The 15,745-nt window shown below is 39.7% G+C and overlaps 1 protein-coding gene across 4 annotated transcripts in view; it reads left to right on the plus strand.

Annotated features, from left to right (window-relative positions):
- myom1a (myomesin 1a (skelemin)) overlaps nt 1-15,745 on the plus strand; it is a 74,995-nt gene that overhangs the window by 14,238 nt on the left and 45,012 nt on the right. For 3 of the 4 annotated variants that reach the window (XM_057856488.1, XM_057856487.1, XM_057856489.1), the window contains 9 exons: nt 555-647; nt 741-829; nt 2,863-2,904; nt 5,517-5,678; nt 5,748-5,909; nt 10,674-10,815; nt 13,946-14,145; nt 14,241-14,294; nt 14,477-14,601. In XM_057856488.1, the coding sequence (XP_057712471.1) occupies nt 555-647; nt 741-829; nt 2,863-2,904; nt 5,517-5,678; nt 5,748-5,909; nt 10,674-10,815; nt 13,946-14,145; nt 14,241-14,294; nt 14,477-14,601 (1,069 nt within the window). Of the gene's footprint in view, nt 1-554; nt 652-740; nt 830-2,862; nt 2,905-5,516; nt 5,679-5,747; nt 5,910-10,673; nt 10,816-13,945; nt 14,146-14,240; nt 14,295-14,476; nt 14,602-15,745 lie in introns of all 4 variants that reach the window. The other variant, XM_057856490.1, reaches the window with a different exon arrangement.

Here is a 15,745-nt window from a genome sequence, read left to right on the forward strand (position 1 = left end):
TATCAAATGGCAGCAAGACAATATCTTGGCAAGCCGCCTAGGATCGGTTTAAAGACACTTCTGATGAGCTGGAATTGAATGCAGGTACAATGTTGGGAACTCATCCCACAACTGTGTAACAAAACAATCTGACTAGCAGTAGAATGTGACAAAATCATGCCAGTCGTCATACTGGCTTCGCTTGCTAGCTAGCTATGCTATTCTCCCAGTCCAGCCCAACTGCGTCATCATCCCAGCGTGAATTGCTTGTAAAACATGGCGCCATACGTAGGTCAAAACATGTACTAAATATGATAGATTTTTAAATCAATGACAATAATATATGTGTTTCTAATAACATATTTTAGTAAAAGAGAACAATTATGGCTTATTACCACCTACAAGTCTTTAAGTCCAAGTTTCCCTTTAAACTTTTAAAAATCATGTCTAAAGAGAGTTTTAACACTGTGCTGTGAACCTAAAGTAAATATTAAACAGAACGTAACTTTAAATGAATGGATTTTGGAGTTTATTAACTCATGTGTGCCTCTTTTTTTTCCTGTGTTGTGTACAAGGTACAAAAACAACGTACTGATTGATGCCAAAGCACGCTCCGAGAAATACACCATGGAGAGCAATTACAACATGCACTACTTGGAGATCAAGAAGTAGGTAATCAATCAAGCCCAAAAATACACATTAGTGTTCATGTCAGATGGTGGTGAACTTGGTTTGTTTTTGCCCCCCGCCCTCACCTGCAGCTGCGACTTCCTCGATACGGCCGCATATCGCGTGTCTGCGCTCAACGTGAAAGGAGAAATGTCCTGCGTGGCCACTGTGGTTGTCAAACGTAAGTTTTTTTTAATACTGGTCATCGTAATGACCTCGAGACTATTCTGTTGGAGCATAACTCTATTGTACTGTTCCAGTAAAATGCTCAAAACACACATCAAACACAATACAAATAACCATAATATGTTCAATAAGTCCATGACCGCATATACAGTGGGGCAAATAAGTATTTAATCAACCACTAATTGTGCAAGTTCTCCCACTTGAAAATATTAGAGAGGCCTGTAATTGTCAACATGGGTAAACCACAACCATGAGAGACAGAATGTGGAAAACCCCCCCAGAAAATCACATTGTTTGATTTTTAAAGAATTTATTTGCAAATCATGCTGGAAAATAAGTAGTTGGTCAATACCAAAAGTTCATCTCAATACTTTGTTATGTACCCTTTGTTGGCAATAACAGAGGCCAAACATTTTCTGTAACTCTTCACAAGCTGTTGCTGGTATTTTGGCCCATTCCTCAATGCTGATCTCCTCTAGAGCAGTGATGTTTTGGGGCTGTCGTTGGGCAACATGGACTTTCAACTCACTCCACAGATTTTCATTGGGGTTGAGATCTGGAGACTGGCTAGGCCACTCCAGGACCTTAAAATGCTTCTTACTAAGCCACTCCTTTGTTGCCCTGGCTGTGTGTTTGGGATCATTGTCATGCTGAAAGACCCAGCCACGTCTCATCTTCATTGCACTTGCTGATGGAAGGAGATTTTCACTCAAATCTCTCGATACATGGCCCCATTCATTCTTTCCTTTACACAGATCAGTCGTCCTGGTACCTTTGCAGAAAAACAACCCCAAAGCATGATGTTTCCACCTCCATGCGCTATAGTGGGTATGGTGTTCTTTGGAGACAATTCAGTATTCTTTCTCCTCCAAACACGAGAACCTGTGTTTCTACCAAAAAGTTCTATTTTGGTTTCATCTGACCATAACACATTCTCCCAGTCCTCTTCTGGATCATCCAAATGCTCTCTAGCGAACCACAGATGGGCCTGGACGTGTACTTTCTTCAGCAGTGGGACACATCTGGCAGTGCAGGATTTGAGTCCCTGGCGGTGCATTGTGTTACTGATAGTATCCTTTGTTACTGTGGTCCCAGCTCTCTGTAGGTCAATCACTAGGTCCCCCTGTGTGGTTCTGGGATTTTTGCTCACCGTTCTTGTTATCATTTTGACGCGACGGGGTGAGATCTTGCATGGAGCCCCAGATCGAGGGAGATTATCAGTGGTCTTGTATGTCTTCCATTTTCTAATAATTGCTCCCAGAGCTAATTTCTTTACACCAAGCGTTTTACCTATTGCAGATTCAGTCTTCACAGTCTGGTACAGGTCTACAATTTTGTCTCTGGTGTCCTTCGACAGCTCTTTGGTCTTGGCCTTAGTGGAGTTTGGAGTGTGACTGACTGAGATTGTGGACAGGTGTCTTTTATACTGATAATGAGTTAAAACAGGTGCCATTAATACAGGTAACGAGTGGAGCCTCGTTAGACCTCGTTAGAAGAAGTTAGACCTCTTTGACAGCCAGAAATCTTGCTTGTTTGTAGGTGACCAAATACTTATTTTCCACTCTAATTTGGAAATAAATTCTTTAAAAATCAAACAATGTGATTTTCTGTTTTTTTTCCACATTCTGTCTCTCATGATTGAGATTTACCCATGTTGAGAATTACAGGCCTCTCTAATCTTTTCAAGTAGGAGAATTTGCTCAATTAGTGGTTGACTCAATACTTATTTGCCCCACTGTATCAATATTAGTTTTATATGGGTATCGAATTTTTGGAGTTGGACAATAATTGGATCTCGATAACGGTTAAAAAGACATTATCGGACAATTCTACAATAACCCGAGTTAATACGTTAATAACTAAAGTGATAATTACAATATTAAAAGATAACAAATGACAAATCCAGTACATTAATGCTTTAATGCGCCTTATGTATGAAAATAAACTCATTCATTAGTGATGCACTTAATAGTCCCTAAAATACTAAGGTTCGTTCACCCCTCAATTCAGGATTATTTTTCTCTGCAGGCTTCCAGGACGAAGAAAGAGATCTGATTGTGACCGAACCTCGTGAGTCATTCCAAATACCAGCTTCGATTCACTCATTCACATAGAAGCCCACACAATCTAATCGACATCAGGGATGTTCCAATCAATTGGCCACCGATCATTATCGACCGATTTCCATGTGATCAGTGTTCACCGAGCCATCCCTTTAACGGCAGGTCAAAATGAGATGAACTGCCGTGTCTTGGGCAAGCCTTACAGTGCCCTTGCAAAGGACATCTACTGACCCTGCAAGGTTGCATTCAGGGATACTACGCTCTCATAGCCGTGAATAGCTACTGAGACAAACAAAGATGTGAAATTTCTACAATCTGTATTAAAATGATAGTAAATTTGAAGAGTGTAAGAGATGAAAAGATACCAAAAGACAACTAAAAGGCTAAAATAATAACCCGTAAAAATATTAAATGTATTGAACTGGATTGACCAGCATTTGTCAGTGGTTGAGGACACTGGATTTCATTATCTGCGTTACCTGGACACGAATATTTTACAGCTGTAGCACAAAAAGAGCTATGTAAGACAGTCTACTTTTACATCAGAATCCTCATGTTGTAAATGGACTTTTAATTTCACTTTTTAACGTTTCTGATTTTGAGACTGTTAGACCATATTGACATCAGCTAACAGTAGAGGTGTGCATTGGCACTGCCCTCACGATTCGATTCGATTACGATTCAGAGGGCCACGATTCAATTCAGAGGGTCACGATTCGATTCAATTCGGTTCGATTCGGATGCCGTAAAGCCTGGGATGCATTAAATTCTAAAGCAAAGCATATTTTTCGTGAATCATGAGGAAACACAAGCGGTCAGACATTAAACAACTTTTTATTGGCTCTTGTGTCACTCCTGGTTGAAGTCAAATGAAAATACTTTCAGATTATATATATTAAAAAAAACAAACAGATCACAGCATTTAATTAGTGCTTTGAATGAGACCAGGGCTTTCTCTTTTTTTTTACACACAGTATCAGCCTTTCACACAGTGCAACATCTGAACTCCTGTGCAAAATCAGTAATAACAGTCACTGTATTTTAGTCACAACGACCCATCAATAAAAATATTCAAGTAAATATTAAAGAAAACGACAAAGAAAATATTGTAGTGCAGCAGCATCTTTATCGCAATATCAATCCAGGGATCAGTTCAGTTGCAAACAAAACATCAACTAAATTGCAATGTAGAACTAAAGTAAAATGCAGGCCTAGCCCACTATACTGTATATGTGCAACAGAGGTTAGATCAGGCCTAAAAAATCCAGCCCGACCCGACACGGCCCGCTGGTATTGAAGCCCGAGCCCGATCAATTAACTAGATTTGCAGGCCCAGCCCGAAAAACACGATTTAAAAATATATATATATATTTGTTGGAGTGACGTGGGAAAAAAAATGCAGCAGCAGCAATTTATTTTCATTTTTTCGAGTTGGCAGAAAAAAAATGCTTCTTAATGTTTAAATAATCTACATATTTTTATGATCATTATAAAAGCATTTACACAACGAAATAATGCAGGGAAATTTTAATTAAAAAAAAAAAAAAAACGGTTTTGCAGACACACAGAGGAGAAGATTCAAAAGGATCACATTTCTATTGCCCTTGTGTGAATAAATAAAAGTGTACTTCGGAACGAATTCTCAGTTGGCAGAAAAAAAACGCAAGTTTTTCTTAATGTTTAAATAGTCTACATATTTCTATGATCATTATAAAAGCATTTACGCAATGAAATAACGCCAGGAAAGTTTAATATTAAAAAAAACAAAAAACAAAAAAAACCTGCGGTTTTGCAGACACACAGAGGAGAAGATTCAAAGTGATCACATTTGTGTTGCCTTTGTGTGCATAAATAAAAATGCACAATACAGAGAGCCTGCTCTTGGTTTTATCACATTTTTTAGAATAATTTATTAGTCAACACGGCGGCCCGAACCGACCTGAACGTGAATGCTTAACATTTTGGGGTTTGGGTCGGGTTCAGGCACAAGATCTGACCTCTAAGAGATAGGACATAACATAACAATGGCTGAAGCGGAGAAAGAGCGAGAAAGATTATTGATGCACCTAAGACATCTGGAGACATTTTGGCTTCTACGAGGTTGGTGGAAAACTTGACCAGAGTTACGCGTGTGTAAAAAATGAAACATGAGAATAATAATACAAATGGGGAAACCAAATCCGTGCATCACCGGAATAGCGCAGGGAAGAGTTTTGAACGTGCTTACGTATATATTTTAAAATGCGCTGAATCGATTCGGCTTGTTGCCCGCATCGATTATTGTTGACACCACTAGCTAACAGCATTACCAATAACTGAATGTGATTTTTTTTTTTTTTTTTAGCTAATTCAAGTGATTGGTTTTAGTATTGTAACCAGCAGATCTTATTCAAAGATGATCGTTATTGGAATTGGCAGCATAAAAGTGATTGGAGCATACCGAATTGACATGATACACTTGTCTTTCATCAGAAAAGAAAATTTTCTTTTATGAGCCTTCCCCTTTGAAATCTGAAATGTGACTTTAAAAATTGGGGAAAGAATGTTATCAACAAAACATCATCTTTTCTAAGGGTTATTAGTGAGTTTCTTGTTTGTAAAAAATCTACTGTTACGCAGGCGGTTTCTGCACTGAGCATGGCGTCACGTTCAGGACAACCATCCTGGACAAATTCCAGGTAGCCTTTGGTCGCGAAGGCGAGACGCTGAGCCTGGGTTGCACCGTCATTGTGTATCCTACCGTCAAGAACTACAAGCCCGAAGTGGTGTGGTACAGAAACGGTAAGTTAGCCAGCCATCACTGTGACCTTAACCACCAATCTGAAATTTTCTGATTTACCTTCCCTTTAGGTTTGCCCCTAAAGGCATCGCAATGGGTGCACACTCAGTGGGCCGGACAACGTGCCACCCTCACTCTGGTCCATCTCAACAAGGAAGACGAGGGCATGTACACTATGCGTGTCATCACCAAGTCTGGCTATGACACTTACTCTGCTTATGTGTTTGTCAGAGGTATGTCTATTATTTTTTTTACTGGAATAAATATGTTCTCATTGGCTATAATGAGAGAAACTATCTATGTTTTGGGTCTGAATAGGAAATAAAAGAACATTTTGGAGTATTTATAAGCAGAACTTCTGAAAATTGAACTTCATTTACATTTGAAAGGTATTTGATGGGGTTCAGGTCAGGGAATGACGACAACGAAAATATTTCGTCAACGAACACTTTTTTTCATGATGATGCCGAGATGATAACGGGCTTAAAAAGTGTTTTGGGGGACTAAAACGTAACGAGACGGATGCCAGTTTTCATCATGACGAGACGAGAACGAGACGAAAATGCGCCAAAGTTTCCGTCACATGTTCACAATGTGTGGCATTTTATGTGTAGTTAGCCTGCATCGTAGTTAAAGATGTCCCGATCGATCGGCATCGAACGGGTCCGATCACGTCATTTTCAAAGTATCGGAATCGGCAAAAAAATATCGGATATGCCTTTTTTTAATATATATATATTTTTAATTAAATTGTTTTCTAATTGTATTTACAGACAAAATGTCTTACACTCATCCAGAGTCTTTAGTTTTGGCTTAAAGTAGGGCTATCAAATTTATCGCGTTAACGGCGGTAATTATATATTTTTTAAATTAATCACGTTAATATAGTTACTGCAATTAACGCATGCGCTGCACGACACACTCACGCATTGTCGCGTCCAATCTATAGTGGCGCCGTTTTACCTATATATAGAGCTAAAAGGCAGCGTAAAATGAGTAGAATGAATTTTAGCAGTCTTTGGAGCCTTTTTGTAATTGGCTAAAGCCTTAAAATCCCTCTCTCAACATTTAGAAATATCGTGGGAAGAAATGTGGAGAAGAAAGGTAGTAGTTGATCTTTTTCTTAACACCCTATGTTGTTTCCCAACGCAGAGAAGATATATCAATTGGTGCCACTACGCACAGTCATGGTTGCACTTCCCATCATGCATTTGGGCGGAACAGTTAAATGGCTACAGTATCATTTACTGAAAGCTCAACAAATACACTAGATGGCAATATTTAGTCACAATATACAAAGTCACATTTATCCTTTAAGAATTACAAGTCTTTCAGTGTTTCCCACCAATGAACGAGACTGTGGCGGGCCGCCACAGTCTCGTTTCGGCCCGCCACAGTCTCGTTTGCCCCCCCCCCCCCCCCCGCCGAAAAAAAAAAAAAAAAGATAATAATCAGATGCGTCAGTCAGCCGATTACATAGCTGTAGCCCACTCCACTCCTCGCTCGCGCGGGTAGTAGAGTAGCATTTTAGAGTAGTATTTTATTTATTTATTTATTTAAGGCCGCTTCAAACTAGCGGCAGCCGAGTGGGAGGAGTTCAGCGGACACCTATTCATTGTGTATTGTAGCGTAATGTTCGTAACTATGCAGGCTCCCCCTTAAGAGACGCAAGGGGAACGAGTAGCAAGAATGGGAGAACGAGCGAGATAGCGGTCGCATGTCGTAGCAGCCCGCTGTTATTTTGTTATTGTTTGTCTTTATTATTGTTACCACAATCAAGTGGGTAAGCAAATACAGACTTCTCTCCTTCTTCCCCATATCCGGGGCATTACAATAGTTTGGATCGGACTTTTCGGCGAAAGTGAGCGGTGGACGGCCGTCTTGGACGGAAAGCAAACTTTGATTGAACTTGCGCGGAGAGGCGGGGCCCAAAATAAAGCCTTGCTCTATTTTCAGAGCGTTGGTCACAGTAAAATATTTATTAGTTCAAGCAGAGTAAAATGATACACATTCACGGTACAAGAACGTCGTTTCCGTGTCCACCGATTGGTAAGAAAAGGCTGTTTGTACGAGTGACGTGTGGGCGCACCCATCAGGGGGGACATTTCGCGTGGAGTGGCTATTTTTCGGCACAGCACCGGCGCGCCAACTTCAGACAATAGACCCTACCCACCGACGTCACAAAATCACGTGCTCGCTGTATGGTTCCGCCCACTTGTCCGTCATTTTGTGTCTGTATTATCAATGGTCTCAATTGATCGAGCAATTTATAATGCATTTCATGGAAGACCCGGTGCTTTCGGATGCCGTAAACTCACTTGATGCGTCGCATAAAAGGCGTTATGTGGGAAAAGCTTCAGTTTATCCATTAGCCAGATCCATATTTGATGCCTAAATCGATGTTTTTCGACCCGCTGTCTCCGCCGTATTTGCCTGACATCTGCTAGCTACCCTGATATGTACAACTATCTTGTCCACACAAAATCAGCCTATTCTCACGAAAGTTTGAAAAACTTTAAGAGCTTGGAGGCTTATAAATACTTCGTTGCTGGTTGGGTGAAACAGGTCCTCGTCGGCAGGAATCTATCTTGTGCTTGGAAAGGTGAGTTACGAAATTTTCAATTCAAAATCTTTTGTTATTGCTCACATCCACTGTCAAGTCTAATGTATTTCATGTCGTTTGTCAATGGAGTTAGGGCTTTTAATGTTTATATGGTTTAGCGATAGCACTCTCACTACATACATACGTGTATGTTGTCGGCGATTAGCCTAGCAATGATCTTAATTGTGGTTGTCAGGCCAAAACCCTCTAAATATATATTAAATGCATCTTACCAGATATAAAATGACTACTACATAATCTGTGGTAATCGTTTGGAGCCCAGTTTTCTCGTCGAATTGCAGCAGCCCATCTCGCTCTCTTCTCTCCGGGTCTCTCGGAATCCGGTAGAACTTCAAGTCTCTCCGTCTTCTCCGTCTATCTTCTCTGTTATTGCAACCGACCGCCACACACGCCTTCACCATTTTGATTATTAATGTTAACGAGCAGAAAACACGTCGTAAATAGGAGGAATGTACGTAGCCGTAACAGGGAAACATGATGTGTTGACGGACAATTGGGCGGCAGCAGTCAGGAGGAAGGAGTTGTGACGTCACGTGGGTAGGGTCTATTACGGCTGACGAAACTTTGATAAATGCGCCCCCCCCAATTTCGCAAGCTCTGGGACACTCGAAAAATGACTCTCATACCTCTCCTTGCTAAGTTAATGGTACCTCGATGTGCGTTTGTGTGGAAATTTAGTTCACGAACAACGGGGAAAAAACTATTCACCTTCTCACCGAATCAAGTAAAACTCTTTACACGGCTATTAGAATTCCCCCAGTCCTGTAAATGGGTCAGTTGACAGAAGGACTGGTATTTTTGTGGTAATGTAGTACTTATGAGGGTCAAATAAAAAGGAAAAAGGAGGACTACGACGGCGGTCTGAAACCCGCGGCTGTCGGGCCGCATGCGGCTCTTTAGCGCTGCTTCGGAGCTTTTTTTTTTTTTTTTTTTTTTTAATGGAAAAAGATGGGGGAGGGAAATATATATATATTTTTAATAGGATTTCTAGGAGGACAAACGTGACACAAACTTTCAATTCATTAATATTGTAATGAAGTTAAACTTGTGGTGGCATCGTACAACAGAGTAGTCACGTGGTGCGCTATAGGATCCACTGCAGGGAAAATAAACATTTAATCATGAAGGCTAATTATGTATTTCTAGCCAACTTAGTCATTTATATTGTAGGCTAATATAGCTAGTATCGATAATTATAAGGCTTGTACAAGGCTTTTAATTTTTTACTGTTCCAGACATAGTGTATCAGTTTTTTTTTTGGGGGGGGGGGGTCAAATATGGCTCTTTCAACAGTTTGGGTTGCCAACCCTGAGTCACTACGAGATGTAAGTCGTACTATTGCTACGAGAAAAAAAGTCTCATTATTACATAGGGTAACGTAGCGTAACGTAAAATTCGCCGTGGCACGACATGGTGAGGCTGTCCGACTCCGATGCAGCACACCACCACAGTTTCAAAAAATCCTATGGGAAACACTGTCTTTCTATCCGTGGATCCCTCTCACAGAAAGAATGTTAATAATGTAAATGCCATCTTGAGGATTTATTGTCATAATAAACAAATACAGTACTTATGTACTGTATGTTGAACGTGTATATTCGTCCGAGTTTTATTCATTTTTTTCTTAATGCATTGCCCAAATGTATATGATCGGGAAAAATTATCGGGAATGATTGGAATTGAATCAGGAGCAAAAAAAAAAAGCAATCGGATCGGGAAATATCGGGATCGGCAGATACTCAAACTAAAACGATCGGGATCGGACCGGGAGGAAAAAAACATGATCGGAACAACCCTAATCGTAGTAGTTGTGTAACTCATGATATACTCACCAGTGTGTCGTCTCCAGTCTCCATGCAGGCTTGCATACACGGTAAGATTTGTTTTTTTTGGCCAGAGAGACTATGCATTGTTGCTTTAGCCTTAAAGGGCTGTGCTGGGTGATCATCCCACACTAAATGTAACTCATAGCATTAGCATAGCATTCGTGTTCATGTTAGCATTGGGCTAATTCTATCGGCGAGCAACCTCTTAAACTCTGACTTTTTTTACATACAGTTTGTACATTTTTAGTAAACGTCGATTAAAACTAGACAAAATTAGTCTTGAGGGTTCGTCAACAAAAACTAGACAACAACAAACACATTTTGAGATGACTAAAATATGACTAAGACTAATAAATATTATGAAAATTAAAAGGGCTGCCAAAAATTGTTGTTCACCTTCTCTCAAAATAGTGAGCCTTCGCTCCTTATTTTGGGTAATTTTATAAATGTCTACCTAAGGATTATGGTTTGAACTTGACACTTACCAAACAAAATAGTGCCCTTATCGACTTTGTGTATGTGTTTTTTTTTTTTTTTTTTTAAACCAGATGCCGATGTGGAGGTAGAGGGGGTTCCTGTGGCCCCCCTGGATGTGCGCTGCCATGATGTCAACAAGGACTACGTAGTGGTGACCTGGAAGCAGCCCGCCATGGAGGGCAGCAGCCCCATCTTGGGCTACTACGTTGACAGGTTGGTCAGCCCCAGTGTTGTTTTTGGCAGTCCTTTTAATTTTTGTCTTAGTCTTTTGGACGAAAAGACAAAAGTTTTAGTCCAAAAATAAAGGTTTCCAACAATTTGGAGTGAACATAGACAAGCACATAGTATAGCGTCTCCAAGGAGAACGCCAACTTCGTGATGATAATACACATTCAGCATAAAAAGCAGTCAATTATTTAATTAAACCCACCTAGAAGACGCAAACTTGGCGCTGCCTTATTACAAAAAAGAGCTTTTTACGTTGAAATTTTTGGGAATAAATACTTACATCCCTGAATTCTTAATAGATATGGACGTAAAACACTCTCGATTCTTGTTTAAAAGCATAAAAACGGGCAGTTAGCACGTAAATATTGTGAATTATGACGCCAATGCCGTAGCGGTTAATTCCTCCCATTGATTTTTTTCACGTTTCAAAATACATGCATGGTACGAAAAATATAATAATAACCTTGAATCCTCGAACAAATCACTCTTAAGACAATCTTTCCTGTTTGTATGCGGTACAGCTTTCGTACTTTTTCAACCTAAATCCGGCATGTGTTGAATAACTGCCACCGACTGAAGCAGTGTTGTACGGCCCCCTAGTTGAAGGTGTGGCGGTGTGTCTGGTGAATGTGACCTGTCAATATCATTATGATGTTTATGCTCAAGTTAATGAAAAAAATACTTGTACTGGCTCCGTGGTTGTCGTCTGGTCTACAAAAACTGGCATTCGTCTCATTATGTTCTAGTCTCCGAAGCCACGTTTTTAGCTCGTTATGAAAAAATTGTTCATTGACGAAATATTTTATGTACCGTCATCGTTGATAAAAATAACATTGCTCAGCCCCTATTTTGACTAAAGATGCACCGATACCGATACTAGTATTGGCAGGGGGCGCCGATCCGGCCCGAAATGGTGGTATCGGTATCGGCGAGTACCAACAAAGATGGGGCCGATACCATTTACCGGTCCATTATTATAACATTTGACCACAGCCTTTTTCTCCTCCTGGCGCTCACAACACTCTCTCTGTGTTGTGTGATGACACGTGAACACCAAGCAGCTATCGCTATTGGCCTGCTCCAGACCAATGAGAGCGGGCCAATAGCCACTCCTGACCAATCAAAAGGGGGCTTTTTCATATGGACGAAAAACAAACCAGGAAATATGGCTGCGGTCGGGAAATATTTCCAAATAGAAATCCCGTCGATTAAAATCAATGGCTGCATGCAAGATTTGCGGCCTGAAAGTTTGGAGATGTGGAGTTAAATTGGCCAGTTTCAATACCTCGAACTTGATAAAACATTTGAAGACGAAACGTGAACGAACACAACGAGTTTGAGCCTGCAAGAGCAGGACTGCTATCCAGAGGAAGAAGGCCGCTGGACCGGAGCAACAATCTCTGGTCAGTTCACTTCGTCTACTTTACTTTTATTGTCTTTTACTGAAAGAAATGCCGCAGTAATTTGGGAAGTGTTTCCAAAGTATTGTTGCCACCTTTCAGAAATAGAAATAAGGGACTCCCACCTCCCGAAAAAAAGGAGAGACGGGATGCTGTGGTCAATTATTATTACTTATAATTGTTAGCGTCCGCAAATGCGGAAACAAGGTTGAACCTCGAAGCAGACAACAAGCGGGGGATACATAAAAGGGTTTAATGATAGCAAACAAAAAATAACACGCTATCGCGGGACAGTAGAAATAACGAAAGGAGTCCGTGACAGCAGGTCGACGGACAAACTAAGACGATAGGCAGCGGTTACAAACGAGAGCAGCACACTAACAGAAAAACCCAATGCAGGGGCATAACAAGCAAATGTAGCGAGATTATTGTGTCAGATGTCAAATAGCGATCAGCAAGGCAAATATCTCGGCAGCCTTCACTGAGATCACCCGTGCTTAAATGCTGCATTGATGAGCCTGCATTGGATTCAAGTGCCACGCCCCCACGCCCAGCAACAAAACACAATCTAACCAGCAGCAGAATGTGACAATAACTTCATGAAAGTTGCACTGTTTGGACTTTGGGAGGTTTAAAAAAGTTTTTTCAGTTCATTCAGAGTTTATTATTATGAATTTATTTTTACTTTCTTACTGTTGGGCTAGTATTATACATGTTTAATTAATTTCACAAATTTAGCACTATTTTGGCCTTTGAGAGCGGAAGGTTTATTCAACTATTGTCTACTAGGGTTTAGTGTACTTTTTCCTATTTTGCAAAGGTAAGCAACAGCCTGACAAAGCCTTGATAGCAATGATTTCACATCCAATTATGTAGCGCTTTGGAAAAAAAATAATAATAAAGAAAAAAATATATATATATATTAGGGCTGTCAAACGATTAAAATTTTTAATCGAGTTAATTACAGCTTAAAAATTAATTAATCGTAATTAATCGCAATTAATCGCAATTCAAACCATCTATATAATATGCCATATTTTTCTGTAAATTATTGTTGGAATGGAAAGATAAGACACAAGATGGATATATATATTCAACATGCGGTACAGGACAAGGACTGTATTTGTGTATTATAACAATAAATCAACAAGATGGCATTAACATTATTAACATTCTGTTAAAGTGATCCATGGATAGAAAGACTTGTAGTTCTTTATGAAAAATGTTAGTACAAGTTATAGAAATTTTATATTAAAACCCCTCTTAATGTTTTCTTTTTGATAAAATTTGTAATATTTTTAATCAAAAAATAAACTAGTAGCCCGCCATTGTTGATGTCAAGAATTACTTACACTATAAAATCAGCCGCACCCAAACGCCAGCAGAGGGCAGCAAAACTCCGCAAAACAAAATTAACAAGTGGGCCTTTCACTCTACTGAGATTTAAATCTGTCTGAGCTGGGCAAGTGCGTTAATTGCGTCAAATATTTTAACGTGATTAATTAAAAAAATTAATTAACGGCCGTTAACGCGCTAATTTTGACAGCCCTAATATATATATATATATATATATATATAATCGGGGTGGTATCGGTATCGGCCGATACTGCACAGCCAGGTATCTGTATCGGGGCCAAAAAATGGTATCGGTGCAACACTAATTTTGACACTTCCTTGCCTCTAAATTTTTAAACCTAACTGCTGTGTTTTGGTAGGTGTGAGGTGGGGACGCACCACTGGGCGCAATGTAACGACACCCCGGTCAAGTACGCCCGCTTCCCCGTCACGGGCCTGGTAGAGGGGCGCTCCTACGTTTTCAGGGTGACCGCCCTGAATAAGGCGGGTGTGAGCCGTGCGTCACGCATCTCTGATGTTGTGATTGCCATGGATCCTTTCGACAGGGCCCGTCTGCTTGGTGAGGAATGACAGGGGAGCTGCTAATACTGAGGCAACAACGTGGACTTGCCGAAACTAGTGTTGGTCTTTTTTTTTTCCCCCTCATGCCTGCAGGGCCTTCTGCGCCATGGACTGGCATGATCAAGTTCACAGAAGAGGATCACACTGGTATAAATATTGTTTTTTTCTCAACTTTTTGTTCTTGTCGTGTGTTTACTTTTATTCCATTTTGGCATACGGTGCATTAAATGTGGAACATTTTAAGAGCTGTAATGACTTGATGTATCCATTGTGTATATTTTGAATACCTTGTCAAAATATCTTCTCCTATCATTATCATTCGCCTCCAGCTGGAGTGGTCCCAGGAGAACCAACTGACGTGGTGGTTACCGAGGCAACTAAGAGCTACGTGGTGCTTGCCTGGAAGCCCCCTGTCCAAAGGGGTCATGAAGGAGTGATGTATTATATTGAGAAGGTGAGAATGGCAAGCTAAATCTTCATTGTTTGAGGAATGATGATAAATTCATTTTCAAAAACTCAATTTTATATTAGTTTTTAATGTCAAAGGAAATGTAATTTTACCGGAATATTGTTGCACTGCTACAAAATAAAAATCTGGTTTTTAACTTTAAAACATGAAGATATTGCAGAAATAGTATTTTGATGAAAATTAAGTCATAATCTTGCATTTATTAAATGACCTTTTGGCAAAGTTGAAATCATCGTTTTTGAGGAGTAAGTCAAAATCTTAATTAACTGTCCGATATGCACGTGTGTTACATCATTGGAAAGCTTGAAATCTCAATTTTCTGGGCCAAGAAAAAATTTGAACAGGAGGGCATTTTTAATTTAATTTAATTTTTTTTTGAACAGTAAAACTCTATGCGAGAGCATGAAAGAGCAGAATTAAAGACGCCATGGCTTTAACGAGATCTTATCGCGTACTTGCCTTGTTTCGATCCAAAAACCCCATGTAGCATGTATCACTGAGTGTCAAGACACAGCTGTGAATGGCTACAGCTCAATTTTTTGGGATTTAATGGGTGAAACATGGTAATATAACATGGGTCGCAATGCAGAAATTGCAGACATCAAGGAGTGGTTGAGATTTTCTTTTTCATAAATTTACCCTTTTAAAGTTTTTTTTTTTTCTTCAGTTTTTCTTTGTTTGGATCGATTATTCATCTAACATATCGGAGGAAATGCGACGGTAACAAAAAAATACAATTAAGCGATAGTTATGAGGTAGACATCCGTGACATTTTTAAAGACACCATTTTTTTCATTGTGACGTAATTTGTTTTAAAGTTTAAAATATGCGAATGAGTCATTTTTTAAAGTCTTTTTTTTTTTTTTTGCTGTTTTGTTTTTTGTTTTGTTTTTTTTTTAAACAAAATATTAGACATTGATTAATGATTCTAAGCTAAAAAAGACATTTTGAATAATAAATATAATTAGCTGGGTTGAAATGAAAGCGGTTGCGCGACATTTGTAAATGGGGGTTTCCAGGGTAAAACAGACATAAAAAATAGTTTGGGGGCTTAATGCGCCATGAAACTGCTATGGCAGCATATAGACATATTGTTCTATCAAACACAACAGTTGTTTTGGCCTAAAAT

This window comes from Corythoichthys intestinalis, chromosome 14, assembly GCF_030265065.1.
Source record: "Corythoichthys intestinalis isolate RoL2023-P3 chromosome 14, ASM3026506v1, whole genome shotgun sequence".
Taxonomy (NCBI): domain Eukaryota; kingdom Metazoa; phylum Chordata; class Actinopteri; order Syngnathiformes; family Syngnathidae; genus Corythoichthys; species Corythoichthys intestinalis.